The sequence below is a fragment of the Eptatretus burgeri genome, chromosome 1 (genome assembly GCF_056783735.1).
Source record: "Eptatretus burgeri isolate ZD-2024b chromosome 1, Ebu_testis_v1, whole genome shotgun sequence".
Taxonomy (NCBI): Eukaryota; Metazoa; Chordata; class Myxini; order Myxiniformes; family Myxinidae; genus Eptatretus; species Eptatretus burgeri.
The window spans coordinates 133227800-133249529 of NC_140961.1; the positions used below are offsets into that span (position 1 = coordinate 133227800).

General features: G+C 44.8%; 1 protein-coding gene and 1 long non-coding RNA gene across 2 annotated transcripts in view; one reads left to right on the top strand and one right to left on the bottom strand.

Moving 5' to 3' along the window:
• Positions 1 to 21730, top strand: part of LOC147035458 (glutamate receptor ionotropic, NMDA 2C-like) — a 343991-nt gene that overhangs the window by 183539 nt on the left and 138722 nt on the right. The window contains exon 4 of the mRNA XM_085898846.1: positions 16576 to 17174. Within this exon, the coding sequence (XP_085754972.1) occupies positions 16576 to 17174 (599 nt within the window). The remainder of the gene's footprint in view (positions 1 to 16575; positions 17175 to 21730) is intronic.
• LOC147035459 (uncharacterized) overlaps positions 1 to 21730 on the bottom strand; it is a 94741-nt gene that overhangs the window by 61082 nt on the left and 11929 nt on the right. The gene's annotated exons all lie outside the window — the stretch shown is intronic.

Consider the following 21730-nt stretch of genomic DNA (forward strand, 5'->3'; position numbering starts at 1 on the left):
AGAAATGAATGATTATATTTACAGCACGGTATATTAATTGGTTGCAGAGACATATTTGCGCCTCGACAGATTAAATGTTTACTAATTATGAACATGTTAACACATGACAGGGTTAGGTGCGTACTGTGGAGGTAGCATCGTGATGTATCTCACTTTGTTACCTCTGCCAACGAAGGTGGAAGGAGGTTATGTTTTCACCCCTGCATGTCTCGTCTGTCTGTCTGTTTGTTTGTCTGTCTGTGAGCAGGATATCTCAAATGTGGACGGATTCGGATAAAACTTGGTGGACAGCTTGGGTCTGTGACATGGACGAAGTGACTCGATTTTGGTGAAGATCCAGATCCAGATCTGGCCTATCAGTGGACTACAAAAAGTAAACTAATCAGCATGGCGGAGGAATGTGCTCCACCGAGTGCCGTTCTAGTTTCTTCTGTACATAGTCCATCGATAACTACACATCACCCTGAATCCAAACAGCAAGCAGTACTGACAAGCAGGACACCATGCATTGCTGATGAGTTTTCAGATAGTGTTGAAAATATTTTGCTGATCACTGTGGTGTAGTGTGAAGGTCAATGTGGTGGAACTGTGTGGGTGTCTCGAGATCGTGCTGCTTAGCTTTTCAGTATTTCCTGTTTGCAGCTAAACTATCTGTTTTATCTTGAATTACTATTTTCACTTGTTGCCTCCTTTGAAAACCTCTACTATGCCAAACTTCTGCCAATTGGTGTATTTCCGCCTAGTTTGGTCGATACCTACTATGGTGTTAGTAAAGCGAAGCCATTGGGTGGACGGCACAAATAAAAGAACAATGTGGGTAAGATATCAGGGGAAGATGAACATACGATGGCTTGTTATTCAAAGGAATTCGTTTATCGATATCTACCATTTATATTTGGGTAGAGTTTGAGCAATGATGAGCAAACACATTTTCAATGAGCTACATCAACAGATGTAAAAGTATTTAAAGGAACGTCGAGTCAAGGGGAACAGGTGGATGAGACGTGGGATGTGCAGGTAGACAAAATGATAGAAATGATTGTCTGCATTTGTACACACGGATTTGTGAGTTGTAAACGTAACGTGTATATGAAATGCTTGATAATTCTGGTTGTACTTGAGATGTCTCAGCATGTCGATGTGGGGAGGTGAAGAGAATATTTCACCATTATTTACATTTCATTGAAAGGTGGGATGGGATAGCAGCCAAAATTTAGGACTTCGTGCGTACGTCGTATGTAGATGATACCTAAGTTTTATTTATTTTTATCTTAACTTAAATATTCTTCTGGGCATGTCTGAAATCAATATTTGAGGAAAGACATTACACTTTATGGCTTCGCGATGATATAGAACACAAAACAATCATCAGGTGATTGTCCTCATTAAGTTTGCTTCGTGGACATGATTACAATGCTCCTATAAAAGCCCATCAAAAATGAAGGGTGGCGTTATTTTATTCAAAATATTCAAGGACACTGGAACATAATATGATGTTTCGTAGCAAGAAAAAGCATTATTTTACGTACAAATGTGATTATATTTTCTTTATCTTCTGGGACGTTTTGTTTCAACGGTACAGCCTCGTGAGCATGTCAAAGTCCGAAGCCTCGGCCTAGCGTAAGATGTGCTTTTATCTTCTTTGTTTCTTAGACATCCGACAGACTTTAATGAAAACTCGTTTTACTCTGCGAGAGCTGCACATCATGTGCAGCAAATTTCACCTTCCTGTGCTTTGTATTTATTGTTATGAAAAAACGCATCTGTACACCACCCATGAGGTTTGCAAGTCACCATCTACAAGTCCAACAGAAGAGATGTAATTATTCTTTTATGAAAAATATTTTTTTGACTTCTTTTTTTTTATCCTCAAAAAATCGACCGTAGTGAACACACAGTCATGTTCAAAGATTGGCCTTTAAAACGTCCCTCAAATCGTCCTGAAGAAGGGCGACAGACAAATACCCAGTGTTTTATATAGGTAAGATTTTACAATGCAACCTCAACTGACGTCCTTATATGTAATGGTCTCGGCTTATTAGTCCAGGAGCAAGGTGACTTTTATTCAACATGGAAGGTGCAGATGTTTAAGGGTGCCAGTGGTGTAGAGTAGGGTTGGCAGATCCCAGAAACCCAATTCTTAAGTTGCGCCAGTGGTGGGTGTGGAAGGTGGCGCCACCCAAATCCAAGATGGCTGTTTCAATACAAGCTAAAACCAATATTGTCATACATCAAGTAATACTAGGCCGATTCCAATGATGTTGGTATGCATTCTGATAGTTTTGGGTATGCCCAATCTAATGGAGAGGGTGTGTCATTATCATCCAAGGTCAATGTCATGAGATAAAGGTCAATATCATAGGTTTTTGGCCAATTTTTATGCCTGTTTGACCTTGACCTCTTGATTCAAGGTCAAATCTGATGACATGAAATGATTCCCCATACATGATTTCCTATTTGTGCCTAATACATGCCTAAGCCCTCAGACCAATATTTAAAACATTACAGGGACTATTTAAAAAAAGGGGGGGACCCATTCCCAGAAATGGAGGAATTCCCCCTTTAGTCCAAAAATAGTCAAATTTCCGATCTATTTTCCACTATATTTCTTATTTCCTCATAAAAACATTCCATTTTGTTAGTTATACATGTTCTTGGTACTGTTATGCATTATATTTATACATTATTTTATGTTGAAAGTCTTTAAAATGTTCAAAATCTTACCTTATTTGTTGTTGCCAAGTTGCTGGAACTCTGCATGACACTTGAATTTGTCAGAAATTTGTCACATGACATAAGGGGGGGGGGGGGTGATCCCAAATCGATTTATAGCTTACTTTAATATGCCTATAACTATTTAAATACTTGTCTGAGAGCTTAGGTATGTATCGGGCACTAAAACGATATCATATATGGGGAATCATTTTATGTCATCAGATTTTACCTTGAATCAAGGGGTCAAGATCAAACAGGCATAAAGTTGGCCAAAAACCTATGATATTGACCTTTATCTCATGACATTGACCTTGGATGACAATGACACCCTCTCCATGAGATTGGGCATACCCAAAACTATCAGAATGCATACCAAGATCATTGGAATCGGCCTAGTATTACTTGATGTATGACAATATTGGTTTTAGCCGATATCGAAACAGCCATCTTGGATTTGGGTGGCGCCACCTACCACACCCACGACTGGCACAACTTAAGAATTGGGTTTCTGGGATCTGCCAACCCTACTCTACACCACAGGCACCCTTAAACATCTGCACCTTCCATGTTGAATAAAAGTCACCTAGCTCCTGCTCTATATGGAGTAGCTGAATGACAAAGCACCAAATGGTTTAACCAGACTGTGCTGTAATGGTTAGAGCATTCCCTCTGATTCTGGGAGATCGGTGGTTAGAGCCCTGTCCGAGTCATACCAAAGACTTTTAAAATGGTACATGCTTCGTCCTTGCTTCATGCTCAGCATTTTAAAAAGATAAAGCTTGGACAAACAACCTGAGGTTGGCAACCATTGAGCAGACTTGATGGGCCTAATGACCTATTCTTACATTGAAGTTCGTTGGAAGGGAAGTCGTATTTTACCAAAGGGTATTATGGGGTGAGATAGGTCATACACAAGGAAGAATGACATTAAAAAGGAGTACCAATGGTCTGAAAAGGAAAGGGATGGGGAAGAATCAGCAAGTGTAGACGAGATCGTGGCTGTGCATGGATGAAGTAGTGATGGACAGCCCATTTGAAACACTGAAGTGAAAAAGACAAGACGAGGGACAGAGGGAGATGAATACACAATCCAGATAATAGGGGGGATGATTTAATGCAGGTGATTGGCCAGTTTGGACTTTGGATGGATGAGCAGATGGGGACGGGGGGGGGGGGGGGTGGTTCCTGAGGAATGCTTGTGACCTGGAGTTGCTTGAGGAGAGTCCAGGCTGGAGAGAGAGGAGGAGTTTAACTTATAACAATTAAATCAATCTCATAATATAAGGAAGAATATTATCCACTTGCTGGTAATAATGATATATGTGAAACTACAATTAACAAAAGAATTATAAAATAATTTAAGAGGAAGAAGACGATTACTGCTTAATTGCCAGAGTGTAAATGATAAAGACAGAAATTAATAAACTTGACAGTCTACATAGTCGGTCAGGGGATAGAGCCGTTTTAGCAACAGAAAGATGGGGTGATATTGTATGCAAGATCATCTTTCATATATTCTGATATATATATATATATATATATATATATATATATATATATATATATATATATATATATATATATATATATATATATATATATATATATATTGTTGTGGTTGACGAAATTCGCAAACCACCATTCAGGTCCCTTAGGTGAGATATCTCTGTAAGTATATGTGTAGTTAGGCCCAAACCCGTTGTTTAGAGGGAATAAATGTCATTCATGCGGGCTGCGACCCCTCTAGATAGCCGTTTTTCTTTTACTATCTTTATTTTGGACCAGCCGCCATTACTACCACCACCAACCACGTCTCAACAGCCATCACACAACAACCACCAACCACAACGCCGCTTCACAACAACAACCACCAACCACAATGCCGCTTCACAACAACAACCACCAACCACAACGCCGCTTCACAACAACAACCACCAACCACAACGCCGCTTCACAACAACAGCCACGACCTTTACCGTCACAACTCGCCACCATCGCATCACTACCATTCTTGCGCCACTTGTGGGCACCGATACTGGACTCGTGCAGGGCGCGCACCGAGCAGCGTGTTCAGAAACATCACAGACTTTCCGAGAAAAACGGATCAAAAACGACTCACGCCCACTTCTGTTCCATCCTATCGGAGAGCGTGGGGCGATTTGACCCGCCTCCAGGGCGTTGGAGTGAGGTCGCTATATGCAAATTCATGGATCAAAGCGCATTCACGCCCACTTTTCCTCGGTCCAATGGGGAGCCAGTTAGAGGTGAAGGGTCGGAGGTAAAGGGTCAAAGGTGGGGGAGCGAGGCCACGGGGGATATAAACGGCTGCGTTCGTCAGACAAGGAGTTCGGGTTCGCGGTTGGGAGTTGTTGGTGGAGCTGGGAAGAAGTGGTACTAGTCAGAGTGAAGAGGACGGAGCTGTGGAGAGGTGGCGGCGGCGAAGGCGATCGAGGGGGTGCTCGCGTCGGAGTCGGGGAGCTGCGGAGGGAGAGGCCGGCGGCGCGACCGAGGTCGAGGTGGAGATGCTCGTCGCGGGACCCGAGGCAGGGTGATATCCTCCTCCCCCCCCCCGAGCATCAACAACCCCCTCCTGTTTCCCTCCCCCCCCCCCCCCCGCGCTGAGATAGTGCGACAAGGGGGTCCCTTTCCCACCCCCTACCAGACACTGTCCGCGAGGCCCGCGGAGTTGAGGCGCCACCGCCGCTTTGCGTCTCATCATCAGACGGGTAGGCCCGACACGGTCTCGGCCCCAGGCCCGCCTACCCCCCTCATCCTGGAGGGTGGTTCTTTTTCTTTTGCTTTGGGTATCTTTGTTGCCGGCGCCGTCTGTGAAGTAAAATTGTATAAGTGTTGCCGTGTGCTCGGTAGTCGGATATCTCTGAATTGTGTTTCTCTCTTATATTTGCTTTTTGTGTAATATTGTGTTTCTTCTCCTTTTACATGTGCTTTTGGTGTAATTGTATATGTGTGCTTTCCGTGTGCCATCGCGAAATAAATGTGAATTATGTTGAACTGTTTTCCCGCTTCGCTTCGTCTTTTCTTTCATTGAATCTCCATCTTGCTTCACGTAAAGGGTTGGTCGTGGGCTAAAACGCCCGATAATTAATCGAACCGTCGAGGCCGACGAATAACACCGCTCGGTTATCCCGATAGTACGGAACGGGTCGCTTAAAGTGGCCCGTGTCCGAAGTCGACCTGCGGCGAGGTGCGATCGCCCGGTCTACCCTCCGTGTGGGTACTTAGGTCGGTCGAATTTGGCGAGCAACCCTATCCCACGCGGGGGCCGATTGGCACGATCGTGGTGAGACCGAAAGGTCCACCCGTGACTAGTTCCCGGCGTTAGTCCGAGAGGGTCACGACTGGATTGTCCGTCCGGTGGGCGACGCCTCGATTCGAGTTACGTGGCCGTCCGCACGCCGGCGGGCGCGAATCCGCAACACTGGTGTCAGGTCGTGCGATATAAACTCATCGCCCTCCTCGCGGCACTGGTATTGGAGAACGGGAAAACGGGCTCTCCTGTCTCCAGCTAAATTCCCGGGAATCGGTCCAGGGGTGAGAGGAGCGACCCCCGATTCCCTTCAAATTACGAGCGAGCTCAATTAACCCTTTAAGAGAAGCAAGATGGCGTCTCAAGGCGAGCGGGAGCCGGGGGTATTAGAAATGGATGTAGAATGTGTAGAACCCATGGCTCAGGATGAAATCCCCGTGCAGGAAATGTTGGTTGTGCAGGAACACGGACTCGCCCAACTGAACCCAGAGCCCGAAATAGGTGCGGCAGCGGCCGCGGTGTATGATACCTCCCCTCCCCCTCTCCACCAAAACCCTTCCCCGATCCCTGCCGAAACGGCTCAGCCAAGCACACCCGACATGGCCCAGCTATTCACCATGCTGGCAAAAATGAATGCGGAAATGACAGCGAAGATGGATGCGAATGCACAAAAGATGGATACAAACGCAAATGTAATGAAAAACGAAATGAAAGGAATGAACAAGCAAATGAAGGAAGAAATGAAAGAGCTCCGGGGTGAGACGCAGAACATGGGCCGATGCCTGCAGGCGGGCATGAAGGCCGTAAGCAGGTAGCTTAAAATGGCGACTCCACGTGTAGGAACGAACGAGCTGGGAGGGGGTGCAACGACTGTCGGGCCCGCGGTGGAGGCGGGTAAGGAAAAAGTAATACGGAAAGCAAGGATGAGGTACGCGGAGATCGTGAAAGAGCAAGGAGTGAAAAACAGGGAAGGACGGGAGCGACTTAAAGAGAAAGCAAGGTTGACCTACATAAAGATAAGGGAAAGACGCCAGAAAGAAGCGGAGACTAATAGACAGGAGGGGACAACAGAAACTTATAAATGTATAGAGACACGGGAGACAAAAAAAATAGAGGAGAGACTGCATGATAATGACAAGGCTAGAGACGCACACACACACACGGAGGTAGTGGAGGATAGTGAGGTTGAGCTCGCGGAGCGTGTAGGGACCCAGTGCGAGCAGCTGGATGGCCTCCTCCAGGAACGAGGGGAGGGAGTATTCCCCCTTGAGGCGAGTCACGACCAGGTGAGTTCGGTCGTGCTTTGCGAGGTCGAGGGGAGGAGTGCTGTGGACAGGTGCACGGAGAGCTTGGGGGGTATAGAGGCCCCGGAGACCCTTGTGGGGACACGAATCCCCAGTGTGGTTGTCCCTGTGTGTGTGGTGCAAGGCGTGAGTGCGTCCCCGTGTGTGGAAGCGACCCCGTGTGTGAGTGGTGTGGTGGCGATGGTGCCGGAGTACGTGCTACCCAGCACGCCGTGTGTGGATGAGGCACCGTGTGTGGAAGAGGCCGTGTGTGTGGATGAAACGGCCAGTGTGGATGAGGCACCGCGGGTGAGTGCCCCCGCGTGTGTGAGTGAGGGACGGTGTGTGGATGAAACACCGCGGTTGAGTGCCCCCGCGTGTGTGAGTGAGGCACGGTGTATGAGTGAGGCACGGTGTGTGGATGAGGAACCGCGGGTGAGTGCCCCCGCGTGTGTGAGTGGTGTGGTTTGTGTGAGGGAAATAGCACGAGTGAGTGAAAGGCCGCGAGTGCGTGGAGCCACGTGTGCGAGGGAGGTAGCATGCGTGAGTGAACGGCCGAATGCAAGGGAGACCGTGTGTGTGAGAGAGAGGTATGTAAGGGAGATGTCGGTCGGCATGTGTGAACATGCAGCCGTGTCTCCCGGTGTGAGTTTAATGGTGTGGAGTGTGAGCGTCGTAACACGCGGGAGTGCGTGTGTCGAATGGCGACGACGGCGACATGAGAGGAAAGAAAGCCGGGTTGCGGCTGTAGATGTTTCGGGGACCGTGCCGGGTTCACCCAGCCGCGAGCACGAGGTCCGTGCTGTGCAACGCACGAGGCCCCCACGTGCTCGCTTGCGAGAGTGAAGTCCCGGTCCGGAAACGCACGCGGTGGATTTGCCGATCCCGCGGACGGACAAAGTTTAGGCAGGATTTCGGATTTGGACCGGACGGGTTCTCCACGCGATCGTGTGTGTTAAGCTCCAACGGGCAAAGCACATGTGTTCGCGTGGGGAACCCCTCGAGACGTGGGGCTTGTGTTTTTATTTTTTTTATGCGCACGGTGACATCATGGCTGCACGTGGGGTTGGAATCCGGCAGGAGGGGTATCCCTGCCGGATGGTACCGTCCAAGGAGGGACGAGGTACACGTGCAGCTACATGACGTCACGGGCAGGTGCAAAGTGCGCGAGCTGTGAGTTGCCGCGCTGGTGATGCGCATGTAACAAAAAAAAAAAAAAAAAAAAAAAAAACAAGCCTCACTTTCGGGTGCACAGGATTCCTGGGCAAGGGGTGGAAGACCCCCTTGACCGGGGCACAGGATGGAAACTAGTTAGGGGGAAGGGTTAGCTTAGTTAGACCGGCTCCATGGGGCAGGGGTAAGTCCTCATGGGGCCCGTGGAATGGATTAGTTAGAGGGATTGTAGCGAGATTTAGGTTGGGAAATTGATTAATGGGATTATTTGGAGACAGTGACTGACAGTGAATGTGTAGTGGGGACGTAGCTTAGCTACGTAGTGTTAAAAGGAACGTGCTTTAGTGTAAGGGACGACGTGGGAGCACGAGTTAGTTAGGGGATGTAGTTGGGAGGATGGCAGAGTTCAGCGGTGTGTGTGTTGAAGAGTTGGAGAGTTGTGAGGTGAGTACATGGTGAGTGAGTAAGGCCAGCGGGTCTGTGTGTATGGAGCGAATGGGGACTGCATGGTGCGATGAGTGATTGGGGGGAGGAGTGACTCCCGCCCAACGGACCCCCGGGGTCAGTGTAGAGTGAGTTAGGGGGTTAGTCAAATTAACAAAAATGGAGGTCGTTTTGTTGTTGGTGGGAGTGTAGGCTCGAAACCCGTTTGGAGGGGTGCAGGAGCCCTGTTGACGGGCTGGGAGCGTGGCTGCGAAAAGTGAGTATCGCTGAGTGGGTATCCCGGGCACCAGGCTAGTCGGCCGTGGTAGGCCAAGGGCCCATGGGGGGCCGGGATAGCGTAGTGGGCACGGGTGCGCCTGCTTGGTGCGGGGGCCCGGGGCGCCATTAGCCATGTGGGCAGTGTTGTGGGCACGGGTGACCCTCGGAAAGGGGAAGGGAAGCCAGCCTGCCACGTGCGCGTTTCAGGGGAGGTGCCATGGGGGGAACTCCCCGGTGTTAGGGAGCTGGTAGGCTCGGAGGTAGTGTAGTGCCCGGGGGTGCCATAGCGGGAGATTCGGCAGAGGGTCGTGCCTGCCAAAGGGAGCCAAGTGTCCCAGCCTTGAGACCGTGTGAGGGCACGGAGAGAAAATTGGGGGGCGAGGCCCGAAATTGTGAGGACACCAACACAGGCGACGGGAATCTGGGTTTATAGAACCAATAGTTTAAGCGAGAGGCGCTTGTTGAAAGCCCCGGGGTAGTTTAACGGTTAAATGGATAGGGTAGATTAGGAAGTGTACCCCTCCGCACCATCCATCCCCTCGCTCTCGTTGTGGGCCGCTGGACCCACTTTGGGTTAGATCGCTGAACTCTGGGGAATCCATTCTGAGGCTTGAGTTGGGCCTCGACACAGGACGTTAGCTCTCCCTTACTCCCCTCCGGGAAGGGAACGTAGGGGTTGGCAGTAGGCTAGGTGACAGGATAGGTTAGCCGAACAAGGACAGTAAAGGGGGTTAGGGGACGATTTATAGTGGGGAAGTAAAAATAAAAAAAATAAGTTGGGGCTAAATTGGGGTTTGACAAATTAAAGGAGTGGGTATGTACAGTGACAGGCAAAGGCGATAGGTGGGAGGGAGACAGGTAGGTAGGTCCGAGCCCGCCTTCCAAGTGGCCAGCACCACCGCACTCCCTCCACCAACCTCCACTGAACGGTAAAGGCTGGCCAACTTCATCGGCTGGCCGTGTTTTGCTTCAAGGCGGAGGCCGGCCAACTTCATCGGCAGCTGTTGTTTTGCTGCAAGGCCTGTGCCATCGGCTGGCCGTGTTTTGCTTCAAGGCCTGTGCCGGCCACTTCATCTGCTGGCTGTTTTTCTTCAAGGCCTGTGCCGGCCAGTTCATCTGCCGGCTGTGTTTGCCTGCAGCGGCCTTCTTCTGCGGGCTGTGTTTGCCTGCTACCTTTGCCATGCCATGCCCACTGCCCAGGTTCACCAGCCCCGTTCAATTTCTGCTTTGCCCCCCCCCCCTGTTCATTTCCATGCGCGCCGGGATCATCGCAAGGCAACAGTTTGCAAGCTGCAAGAACTGCCCTGTTGGCAGCTACAACACGGGCCTGCAGTGGCGGCCCGTGCACCGTGTTTGTGTTCATCCCTCCATTCGTTGTGCTCATTGCGTGTGCCGCTTGAGCTGGCACGGAGACTACGTTTGTGCAGCCCATGCACCGTTGTGGTTCACTGCGTTCAGTTCAAACCATTCATCCATCCCTTCGTTGTGTTCATTGCGTGTGCCACTTGAGCTGGCACGAAGACTACGTTTGTGCAGCCCATGCACCGTTGTGGTTCACTGCGTTCAGTTCAAACCATTCATCCATCCATTCGTTGTGTTCATTGCGTGTGCCACTTGAGCTGGCACGAAGACTACGTTGTGCAGCCCATGCACCGTTGTGGTTCACTGCGTTCAGTTCAAAAGGGAAGGCCTTGGACTGCGTGTGAGCAGCCGGCCACGTTCCCTGTCACCTGCATTGTTTGAGTCAGAGACTGCATGCGAGCAGCCTGGCTCCCTGTTAACTGCTTTCTTTTTGCAGAGTTCATTGATCCTGGGCCATGGTTTAGTGTAAAATTTGTAAGTTAAGGTTAAGATGTACTGTGAATATGAGTGCGCCCCTGGCATGTTTGTCTTAGCGCCGGCAATTTTATTTAAGTCGTCCGTGTGAGTGAGTTTGTTTCGGTCGGTACTCAGCCCTTAGGTTATTTATTTTGGGGACACGAATACCATGAATGTCGCACTCAGGGATCCGTAGGTAAAATGTACTAGGGGAAAACTACACATGATGGCACACGAGAATTTGACGACTCGGGACGAGTCTGTAAAAAGGGGAGGGGGTAGTGTTGTGGTTGACGAAATTCGCAAACCACCATTCAGGTCCCTTAGGTGAGATATCTCTGTAAGTATATGTGTAGTTAGGCCCAAACCCGTTGTTTAGAGGGAATAAATGTCATTCATGCGGTCGCTTAAAGTGGCCCGTGTCCGAAGTCGACCTGCGGCGAGGTGCGATCGCCCGGTCTACCCTCCGTGTGGGTACATAGGTAGGTCGAATTTGGCGAGCAACCCTATCCCACGCGGGGGCCGATTGGCACGATCGTGGTGAGACCGAAAGGTCCACCCGTGACTAGTTCCCGGCGTTAGTCCGAGAGGGTCACGACTGGATTGTCCGTCCGGTGGGCGACGTGCCGCGATTCGAGTTACGTGGCCGTCCGCACGCCGGCGGGCGCGAATCCGCAACAATATATATATATATATATATATATATATATATATATATATATATATATATATATATATATATATATATATATATATATATATATATATATATATATATATATACATATATATATATATATATATATATATATATATATATATATATATATATATATATGTACATACGAGTATACCTGTATAAAACAGTGTGTATTTGTCTATCCCCCTTCATGAGGACGATTTGAGTCGGGTTTTCAAGGCCAATCTTTTAACACGACTGTGTGTTCACTACGGTCTATGCTTCAGGATAAAAAAAAATTAAAAAAAATTCTTAAAAGAGTAATTACGTCTCTTCTGTTGGAATTGTAGATGGTGACTTGCAACCCGAGACTCAAGGGCAGTGTGCATCAACTTTTTTTTTTAATAACAGAAAATCCAAGGTGTCAGGAGGTGAAATTCGCTGCACATGATGTGTAACGCGCACAGAGTAAAACGAGTGTTCATTTTACATCCATAGGATGCCAAATAACTAAAGAACATATAATCACACCTGACGCTAGGCCGAGGCTTCAGACTTCAGCACACTCACGAAGCTGTACCGTCAAAACAAAACGTCCCAGAAGATAAAGAAGATAGGGTCACATTTGTACATGTATGTAGTGTTTTATAATAACGCTTTTTCTTGCTATGAAACATCATATCTCCAGTCTCCTTGAATATTTAGAATAAAATAATTACAACCTGTCATTTTTGACAGACTTTTACTGGTGTGTGTGTGTGTGTGTGTGTGTGTGTGTGTGTGTGTGTGTGTGTGTGTGTGTGTGTGTGTGTGTGTGTGTGTTGTTGGTTGTTATCTCATATGCAGGTTTCAGAAGGTGGAACGGAGGTGGAACAGAGTCCTCCCAGGTCTCAAAGTATCCACCTCCGTTTCAGTAAGAGGGGAGGGGGGGTGTGGAGAGGTCATGATTCATGGACCAAGGAGTGAAGTTTTGTGGTCAAAGTTTTGTTCCGAGTGATCTTTAGGATCGTCAATGAGCCGCCTACAGCTTCCAACTGTACTTCTTTTGTAGACATATTCCCAGGGATGGTTTATAAGACCTCTGAGGTTATTCTTCATCATTCCCATTGCTCCAATGATCACTGGTACAATTTTGATGCTCTTCAGATTCCATGATATTTTCAATTCATTTTTAAGGTCTTTGTATTTGGTCTTTTTTTTTTGTATACATTGTCGAGGCTCGTATGAGAGCTAACGCACAACACACAACAAGGAGGGGAGGAGACAAGATGGGTGGGAGAAGGAAGGATAAAAACAGTGGGGAACAGAGACATTAGGAGATCTGTGGAAAGGAGAGGGATGGGGCAGGGAACACGGGGTAAACAAGATGGGCACTACAGGGACTTTCAGGAAGGAAAGCAGGGAATTTGATGGAGGTGGGGTTGGTGTGGATTAACGGGGGTAGAAAATATCGTGGTTTTGGATGTGGGAAGATAAGAGGTGGTGGTGAACAGCTGTTTTGAAGGCCTGGAGGGAAGAATGGGATTGAAGAGAGTATGGGAGTTCATTCCAAAGGTTGGAAAAAATAGGAATGAAAGATTGAAGGTGAGCAGTGATTCGTGAATTTGGTAGTTTTACCAGAAGGGGGTTGCTGGCGGACCTTGAGCACCGTGTGGAAATATGGAGGGGGGACATATTGCAGAGAGAGTGGGGTGGGGGGGAGACCAGAGAGGAGACTGTAGGAGACAGAAAGACCACCGACCTGTCGACAGTGAGAGAGTGAGAGGCCCAAAGACTCAGCTTCACCGTGGGAGATACCAATGATCCTAAATGCCTTGGTTTCCACAGTGTGAAGCCAAGAAAGGTGAGAGGCAGGAGCACCAGCCCAGAGGGGAGGGAAGTACTCCATCAGGCTGCGGACAAAAGCTTTGTCTGTGGTCAGGAGCTCAGGTGAGCCGAGGAAGAATAATAAATAAATGTATTGTATTAAACGTAGAACAAACACTGATACTGAAAATAACAAAAAGATGGGACATATTCAGTGTGTGGGAACAAAATGTGTCAATTTATCTTTGAAGATGTTAAAAAGTAGAACAGATGGTGATGTGTATGTGTGTATATATATATATATATATATATATATATATATATATATATATATATATATATATATATATATATATATATATATATATATATATATAATCAGGAATCTATTTATGACATCTGCGATTCCTGGATCATTGCATCTCCCCCGGATATTCTTTCTGCGGACCTGGAGTAAACTTCGACAAGATATTAGCTGAAGATAGAAACCCTAAGCTTCGGTGCTGGCCTCAAAACAGGGTTGATGAAATTTGTATGAAACACGATATTATGGGAATTGTATGATGTCAAATGAAAAACAAGAAGCTGATTTATAATTTTTATAATATAAAAAACAAAAACGATTTAAGGTGCTAATTAAGACGTGCTTGGAAATCCAAAAAATCTTGAAGCACTGATGTTGAATTCCACAAACGAATAATCATGAATTTTAACAGAAAGGAATGTTTATTCCAAAGTGGTTGATTACAAATGTTAAATGGTTTGATTGAATTTTGAACTGATGTTGGATACAAATATGCTCTAACTGTTATTAATTAAGGATCTCGATATGCGTGGGTTGTTCCTTTGAAAAATATAACTGGTGTTGGTCTTGCGATAATCTTGAAATATATAATTGAAGAAAAGCAAAAGAAACTGGGGAGATTACGGATTAATGAAGGAACAGAGTTTTATCAAAGAACTTTTATGATTTTCATTAAAGATAACAGAATTACTCGGACATCATGTTATGGGTATTCGTGATCTATCAAAGATGCTCATGATACCCCATCTAAAACTTGGTGAATCACCCCAGGCCGATTTTCAATGCTGCTATAAAATTCACTTTTGAAGCAGATGTCACATCTTTCATTCGCATCTTTATTCATTGACCTTTCTTCCACGCAGATTCATTGCAACAAACAAAATGCACTAACAACGTCCACATACCAGACACACGGGTCAGCATGACTTACGGCGATGCATGTTCAAATTGATATACGGGCATGAGACCATCTGTTTGGCATGGCCCCAGAGGACAATAATGCACATACTTGGCAATGCACAAAGCTTCATAATAATACTCTGCAAATACTGTCCCAGTAGACTCGGTATAATAAAAAGCATATCTCAATAAACCTAATTTTGGCATCAGGATAGAGATGCAGACCACACTGATCAGTCGATAATCAAAGTTATTTGATGAGCAGAAAAAGGTGCGATTACACTAAATCTATGTTCTTCCTCGAAATATGTGTGTGTATGTATAGAACGAAATATATGTGTGAAATGTATGGCTCAGCAAAACAGCAAATGTGAATCGGCAGTTTACAGATCGTCAAGTGCTGCCATCTCACAGCAGCAGAGAAAGTCACGACTCGAGCTCAGCTCGTCAGTACATGGCAGGGTCAAATCAAGGCTGATGTACAAACACGCTGCAAATGGCAACACATCGTACAACACTTACAACGAAGGAAAGGCTGTTGTAAATGAGCATTTCAATCGCACTTTTAAATATATATAAATTTACCGAGTTGAGAGTTCCAAAATGGGTTTCTATTATTTGGGGGATTACGAATGATTGCAACAACGGTCAAATCCTTAATCAAATCAAAACCATCAGTAACATTTACAAAATTCGAAAGGGAAAACGAGATTGACCCGAGATAACCTAAATTCAAAGTCGCTCATTTTGTTCGAATTTATAAATGGGAATTTAATGTTTTTTTTTTTTAAAGCCAGTTTTGAAATAGCAAAAGATGAAATAGTGATCTTTTTTTTAAATTGTTGATAATTCAGACAAAGTTCCCTCGTCTTATAAACTATATTATTTCAATGGAGAAGAGATGCGAGGTTCATTTTACGCACAAGAATTACAGAAAGTACCATAAAAATGAAAAAAAAATGAAAAATTGTGAATGATTTATCTTGATAATAAAATTGTTTTTATGATTTGTCCATTTGATATTTGACCCTTGACCTTTAATCCAATTCTTCACTTTAGAACCCTCTGTCCACTCATACATATTTCCTTCTTTTTGCTCTGACGAAGATCTCATCAATGTCGCACATTTTCTCTCGAATAACAAATTCATTTTACCGTCTCGTCTGCCTGCAGTTTTATATCATTATTATACGTTGCAGTTGGCTGTGCAGTAAGTTGTGGACACCACAATTTTGTCTTGTAACAAGCAGTAAAGCAATGTCAGCACAGCCTGAAAATATCGATTGAAATGCCTCATGAGGATCAAGTGTATGGTTCCAGTGATGGCTCCATAAGGATCTTCCAATGAATAACCAACAGCAAATGAATGAACGAATCGATGAATACAATACACCTTGTGTATCCATGGCAATGCAGCATGTGATTTTGAAGTAACATATTTCGTTATTATTTACATTAATTGAAGGTTCATTGCGGAGCTTTTACCTCCATCGCATGCAGGTCAAAGACATGGGTGGTCGGTTTGATGAATTTATCAGAGAAGAGAAATATTGAATAATCAGTGTAAGAAAATGTTTCTTGTTCACTAACACTTTAGCTCCTGCATTAACAAGGGATTCTATTCTAATCAATTCAGCAGACCTGTGATGTTATTGGTGCCACCATTATTTCCGAAGAATGGCCTCTTTACACGGGGGAGCATTTTGTGATTGTTCTCAACGTATCCTCCAGTATGTGCAAAGTTTTAAAGTCATTGTCATTTTCACAGGACAATCGAGTTAACTCCAGAAAGTAAACAGTCCAATGGGAATGAGTGTTTGCTCTACAAGAGGGACGTTTCACTTATCCCGTTACCTTTTGGAGCCCGTGGGATTCAAATGGATAACTTTTTCCTCTTTTTTTTTTTGTTTTTTTGTTTTTTTTTCAGGAAATGAATTCAGAGTTCCTGCAGTTTGGGGCATCTGTGCAACAGCATTCCAACATTGTGATGCGCATCCTGGAGGAATATGACTGGAACAGTTTTTCCATCGTTACCAGTTTCCATCCTGGCTATCAGGACTTCATTAACCACATTAAACACATCACCATCAACAGCTATTTCGGTTGGGAAATACAAACGATTGTTTCCATTGACCTGAAGAAGGATGACGAGATAGCGGTGCGAACGCAGCTCAAGAAGGTGCACACTCAGGTCGTGGTCCTTTTCTGCTCCAAAGATGAAGCGGTGTTCTTTTTCAAAATGGCAGAGAGTGTCGGGCTTACGGGTCCAGGGTACGTGTGGCTCGCATCGGAGTTGGCTCAGCACAGCAGGCGTGAGCTGTTACACACACTACCTGTGGGCCTTATCTCCGTCGGCTTCAACGAATGGGACTACAGCTTCATAGCACGCATACAAGATGCCATTGCCATCCTTGCTTTGGCCTCGGAACAGACGTATCGTCACTTTGGCAGCCTGCCCGAGGTGCACAGCAACTGCAGCACACAACCGCTCAGGAACTTTTCAGAAGTAAACACGCTTTTCTCAAGGTAAGAGTGGTTGGTGACAGTATACACTAGGATGGCACTCGGTGGAGCGCATACCTCTGCCAGGCCGAACAGTTTACATTTTATATCTAACTGATGCTTTTTCTATTGCTCGGCTTGTTCTTGTCACCTTACCAACTATTCCACCAGGTTTTGTCATAATTTGTTTGCAACTATTTGAAATATCGTGCTATGCATAAATTTTTGCCCCATCTCTCAATGGTGAAGAATCACTTTAAAATTTTCTAAAAATTATCGGCTCTGGATCTTCACCAGAATCCTGCTATTAATTTGCGATTGCTCATTGTCTGACACCATCACAATTTTTATTACAGACCCTATGCATCAAAAAGCTACATATGTCGAAATAGGTTTCAAACGGAGCACATCGTGGCCATTCGAGCATTTACATTTCATCGGTTGTGGCAATAAATGTGAATTGTTGCTCACAGCTTGCTGGCTCAATTACAGAAGACGCCATTTGGATTTTTACCGCCTCCATCCCTACCCCCTTTAGAATCCCGTGAAGGCACGGGCAATTTGCTGGTCGAATCAATTTGGCCTTATCACACATCCAACATGTCCACCAAGTTTCGTTAGAATCCGTCCGTAACTTTTTGAGATTTGTTCTCCTCCTCCTCTTCCCGTTACAAGGGGTGAGGTCTGATGGCACCAAACTTGACCATCATACTCCTCCACCTCCCCCTGTCCCCAGCCAACTCCCTCCACTCTCCAACTACCCCTAACTTACTGATATCCCTCCTCACACTTTCCTCCCATCTCCACCATAGTCTACCTCTTTTCCTCCTACCTTGATCCCTCAACCTCTCCACTCTCTTTGCCATTCTCTCTTCCCCCATCCGCACCAAGTGTCCAGCCCATCTCAACCAGCATTTTACCAATCTCCCTGTAAAGCTCATCTGCACACCAATCTCCTCCCTCAGTTCATCTATCCCCCTCCTATCCACCCTCTTCACTCCCACAATCCTCCTGACCCAGTTGTTCTTGCGAACATTCAGCCTCTGTTGTTGTCTCTCTGTCAGTGTCATCGTGTTACATATTATCCGTTTTCACCCTATCACTCAATGGTGAAGAATCACTTTAAAAATTTGAGGATCCTGATCCAGATCTTCACCAAAATCTAGTCATTTCATCCTTATCACACACCCAACCTGCCCACCAAATTTCTTCCGAATCCGTCCATAACTTATTGAGATATCCTGCTCACAGACAGACAGGCAGACAAACAACCGGACAGGGGTGAAAACATGACCTTCATCTACGTTAGGTGGTGAAGGTAACAACGGTGTTGATGTCGTGAGGCCAGATTTGAGTTGTGCGCATTCTGTGGATTTGTTCATGATGTCCTGGTGAGTTTGTTCTTTACCTCATATTCAGTGCATCTATCACATATATAGTACATTGTGTGATCCTTAGTTACTTTATCTCAGGCCATATCCACATCATTCTTTTGATTGACCGACCACTCCGATCTCAGATCAGGAGAGTGAACTCTTCATTAGCTCCTTTTGTTACGATTGCACAGACGAATCGTCACTTTGGTTAATTTACACCCGTTTTTACACTCTTCACGCCGACCTGGTGTTTCGCTTTGTACCTCCATCTTATCTTGAACCCCGTTCGCCAGATTTTTACATCCTCGCATGTGTCATGAACGTGTTTTCGTCGGAGAACAAAGGTGAGTCCCTCAAGTTTACATTATGGGGGGAGAGGGGGGAAATGTTCACGGTCTTGTTTGGCTTTGTCCAAACGAGGGTGTTCGGAGACACCAGTAGAGTGCCGAACATTCATCTTGTGGAATTGTCACCAAATTTCCTGCGCTCAGAGTGAGAGGACAATGAATGAGTGGCTGAGTGCAGGACATTTATGAGACGGGTCTTGGTGCAGATGCATCAATCGCTTGATCACAATGAGGGACACTGATTACTGCGGACCGGTTTGCCGTGATGTTATTAACCTCCAAAGCACAACCGTTTCACTCCATGGAATACAGTGAATGGATTTTAGATGATTACGAAGTGCACAGGAATACGCAACATGCCTCTTGCCATCAGGCTGCTGTTATCCATTTCTCCATTCATTGCGACATGGCGTTAAAAAGATTGGGAAAATAAACGATTCCGTCATTTTATACCAAAAATGCTCTTATCGGACAAACGTGGAAACATTTGTTTCGTCAAATCTCTCGGGGAAATCGATCTTGTCCCACATAGATATTATTATCGAATGAACATGCAGTCAGCCTTGTGGAATAAGTTCTTTTTTTTAAAAAATTTTTTTAACTTGCAGGTGTTTTTAAACAAAACTTCTCTACATCACCACTTTAACCAGGTATTTTAACATGAAAAATCCTTCATTATAACAGGTGCTTAAATTTTTAACTGGAAGGGCACTCGAGAGAGCACATCCCTCCGCCACGTAATGCCTGATCCACGAGAACATATCGGGCCAAATACATTTTTGAAATATCATGCTACACAGTACTATGTCGTTTTTGGCCCAATCTCTCAATGGTGAGGAAACGGTCCTTCTGGAGAGACAAAGTGAGAGTGTGAGATTTGTCAGGATTGGGACGTGTTCCACATGTTAGCCCAGTTTGTGATTTTACCTGGATTTGCAGAGAGCGAATATGCTGCTGCTTGCCGGTCTGAGGGATGACAGATGATACGGCAGAGGGTGGAGTCATCAGCAAAGAGATAGAGGATTTTCCATGGAGTTGGAGAGATCATTGATGAAAACCAGAAAAAGAACAGGGTCCAGAGCGCTGCCTTGAGGAACTCCAGCCTGGACAGGAAGAGGGGATGAAAGAACTCCATTTAGGGCCACACGTTGACTGCGACAGGAGAGGAAGTCTGCGAGCCATGAGTGGAGATGGCCTTGGATTCCATCGGAAGAGTTTGGTGAGTAGTGCAGGGTGCGAGACCGTGTCAAAAGCACGTGATATGTCCAGGGATATGGCTCGGATTTCATGTCCAGCATTGAGGACCTCCATCCATTGATGGGAGAGCAGAAGCAGCATATCCAGGGTAGAGTGACCTGGTCTGAAACCAAAAGAATGTATGTATATGTACAGTATGTGTGTACAGTATGTCTGTATGTGTATTTATGTTTGTGTATGTATTTGTGTGTATGTGTGTACAGTATGTCTGTATATGTACAGTATGTGTGTATTTATGAATGTATGTGTGTATTTATGTTTGTGTATGTATTATGTGTGTATGTGTGTACAGTATGTATGTATATGTACAGTATGTGTGTATTTTTTCATGTACAGTATGTGTGTATATGTACAGTATATATGTATTTATGTATGAATATGTGTAATTATATGTACAGTATATTTGTATTTATGTATGTATATGTGTAATTATATGTACAGTATGTGTGTATTAAATGTATTATATATACAGTATGTGTGTATTTATGTATGTATATGTGTAATTATATGTACAGTATGTGTATTTATATGTGTATCTGTGTAATTATATGTACAGTATGTGTGTATTTATGTATTATATATGTGTGTGCAGCATGTATGTATATGTAGCATATGTGTGTATTTATGTATTATATATGTGTGTGCAGCATGTATGTATATGTACCGTATGTGTTTATTTATGTATGTATATGTACAGTATGAATGTGTGTATGTGCGTGTACAGTATGTGTGTATTTCTGTATGTATAAGTACAGTGTCCATGTGTGTACAGTATGTATGTAAATGTACAGTGTGTATTTATGCATGTACATGTGCAGGATATGTATATTTGTGGATGTACATGTATATGTACAGTATGTGGGTATGTGTGTATGTGTATGTATAAGTACAGTATGTGTGGGCATGTACGGTATGTGTGTATGTATTTGTGCATATGTATATGTACAGTATGTATGCATGTATATGTGCATTATGTGTGGATGTATATGTACAGTGAGTGCATTGTGTATTTATGTATGTATGTATGTATGTATGTATGCATATGCACTGTATGTATGAATGAATGTATGTATGCATATATATATATATATATATATATATATATATATATATATATATATATATAGATATACTCTACCGGTCAAAAGTTTTAGAACACCCCCATTTTTCAGTGTTTACTGAAATTTAAACATTTCAAGTCCAGTGAATAACCTGAAATGGTACAAAGCTAAGCGGTAAACTTCCAGAGGTTAAAAAAATAAGTTTAGGTTACCAAAAACTGAAAAATAATGTAAATTTCAGAGTTGTTAAAAAAGGCCCTTTTCAGGGAACAAGTAATGGGTGAGCAACTGCAGCTGTTCTGCAGCAATGGAAATAAATTAAGCCTTGAAAGTTGATGCAAACAATTCCTACAGGTGTCCCAACTTTTGTTGATTCGTGGCAAACCCTCTGTCTGTATAAAAGCAGTGTTGGAACAGACTGTTGCTACACCCTCTGAAGCATTATTTGGAAAATATTGCACTGCAGGAAGTGGTATATTGCTATCATAATGGCGAGAAAAAGACAATTAACAAAGGAAGACAGACAGACCATTATAACC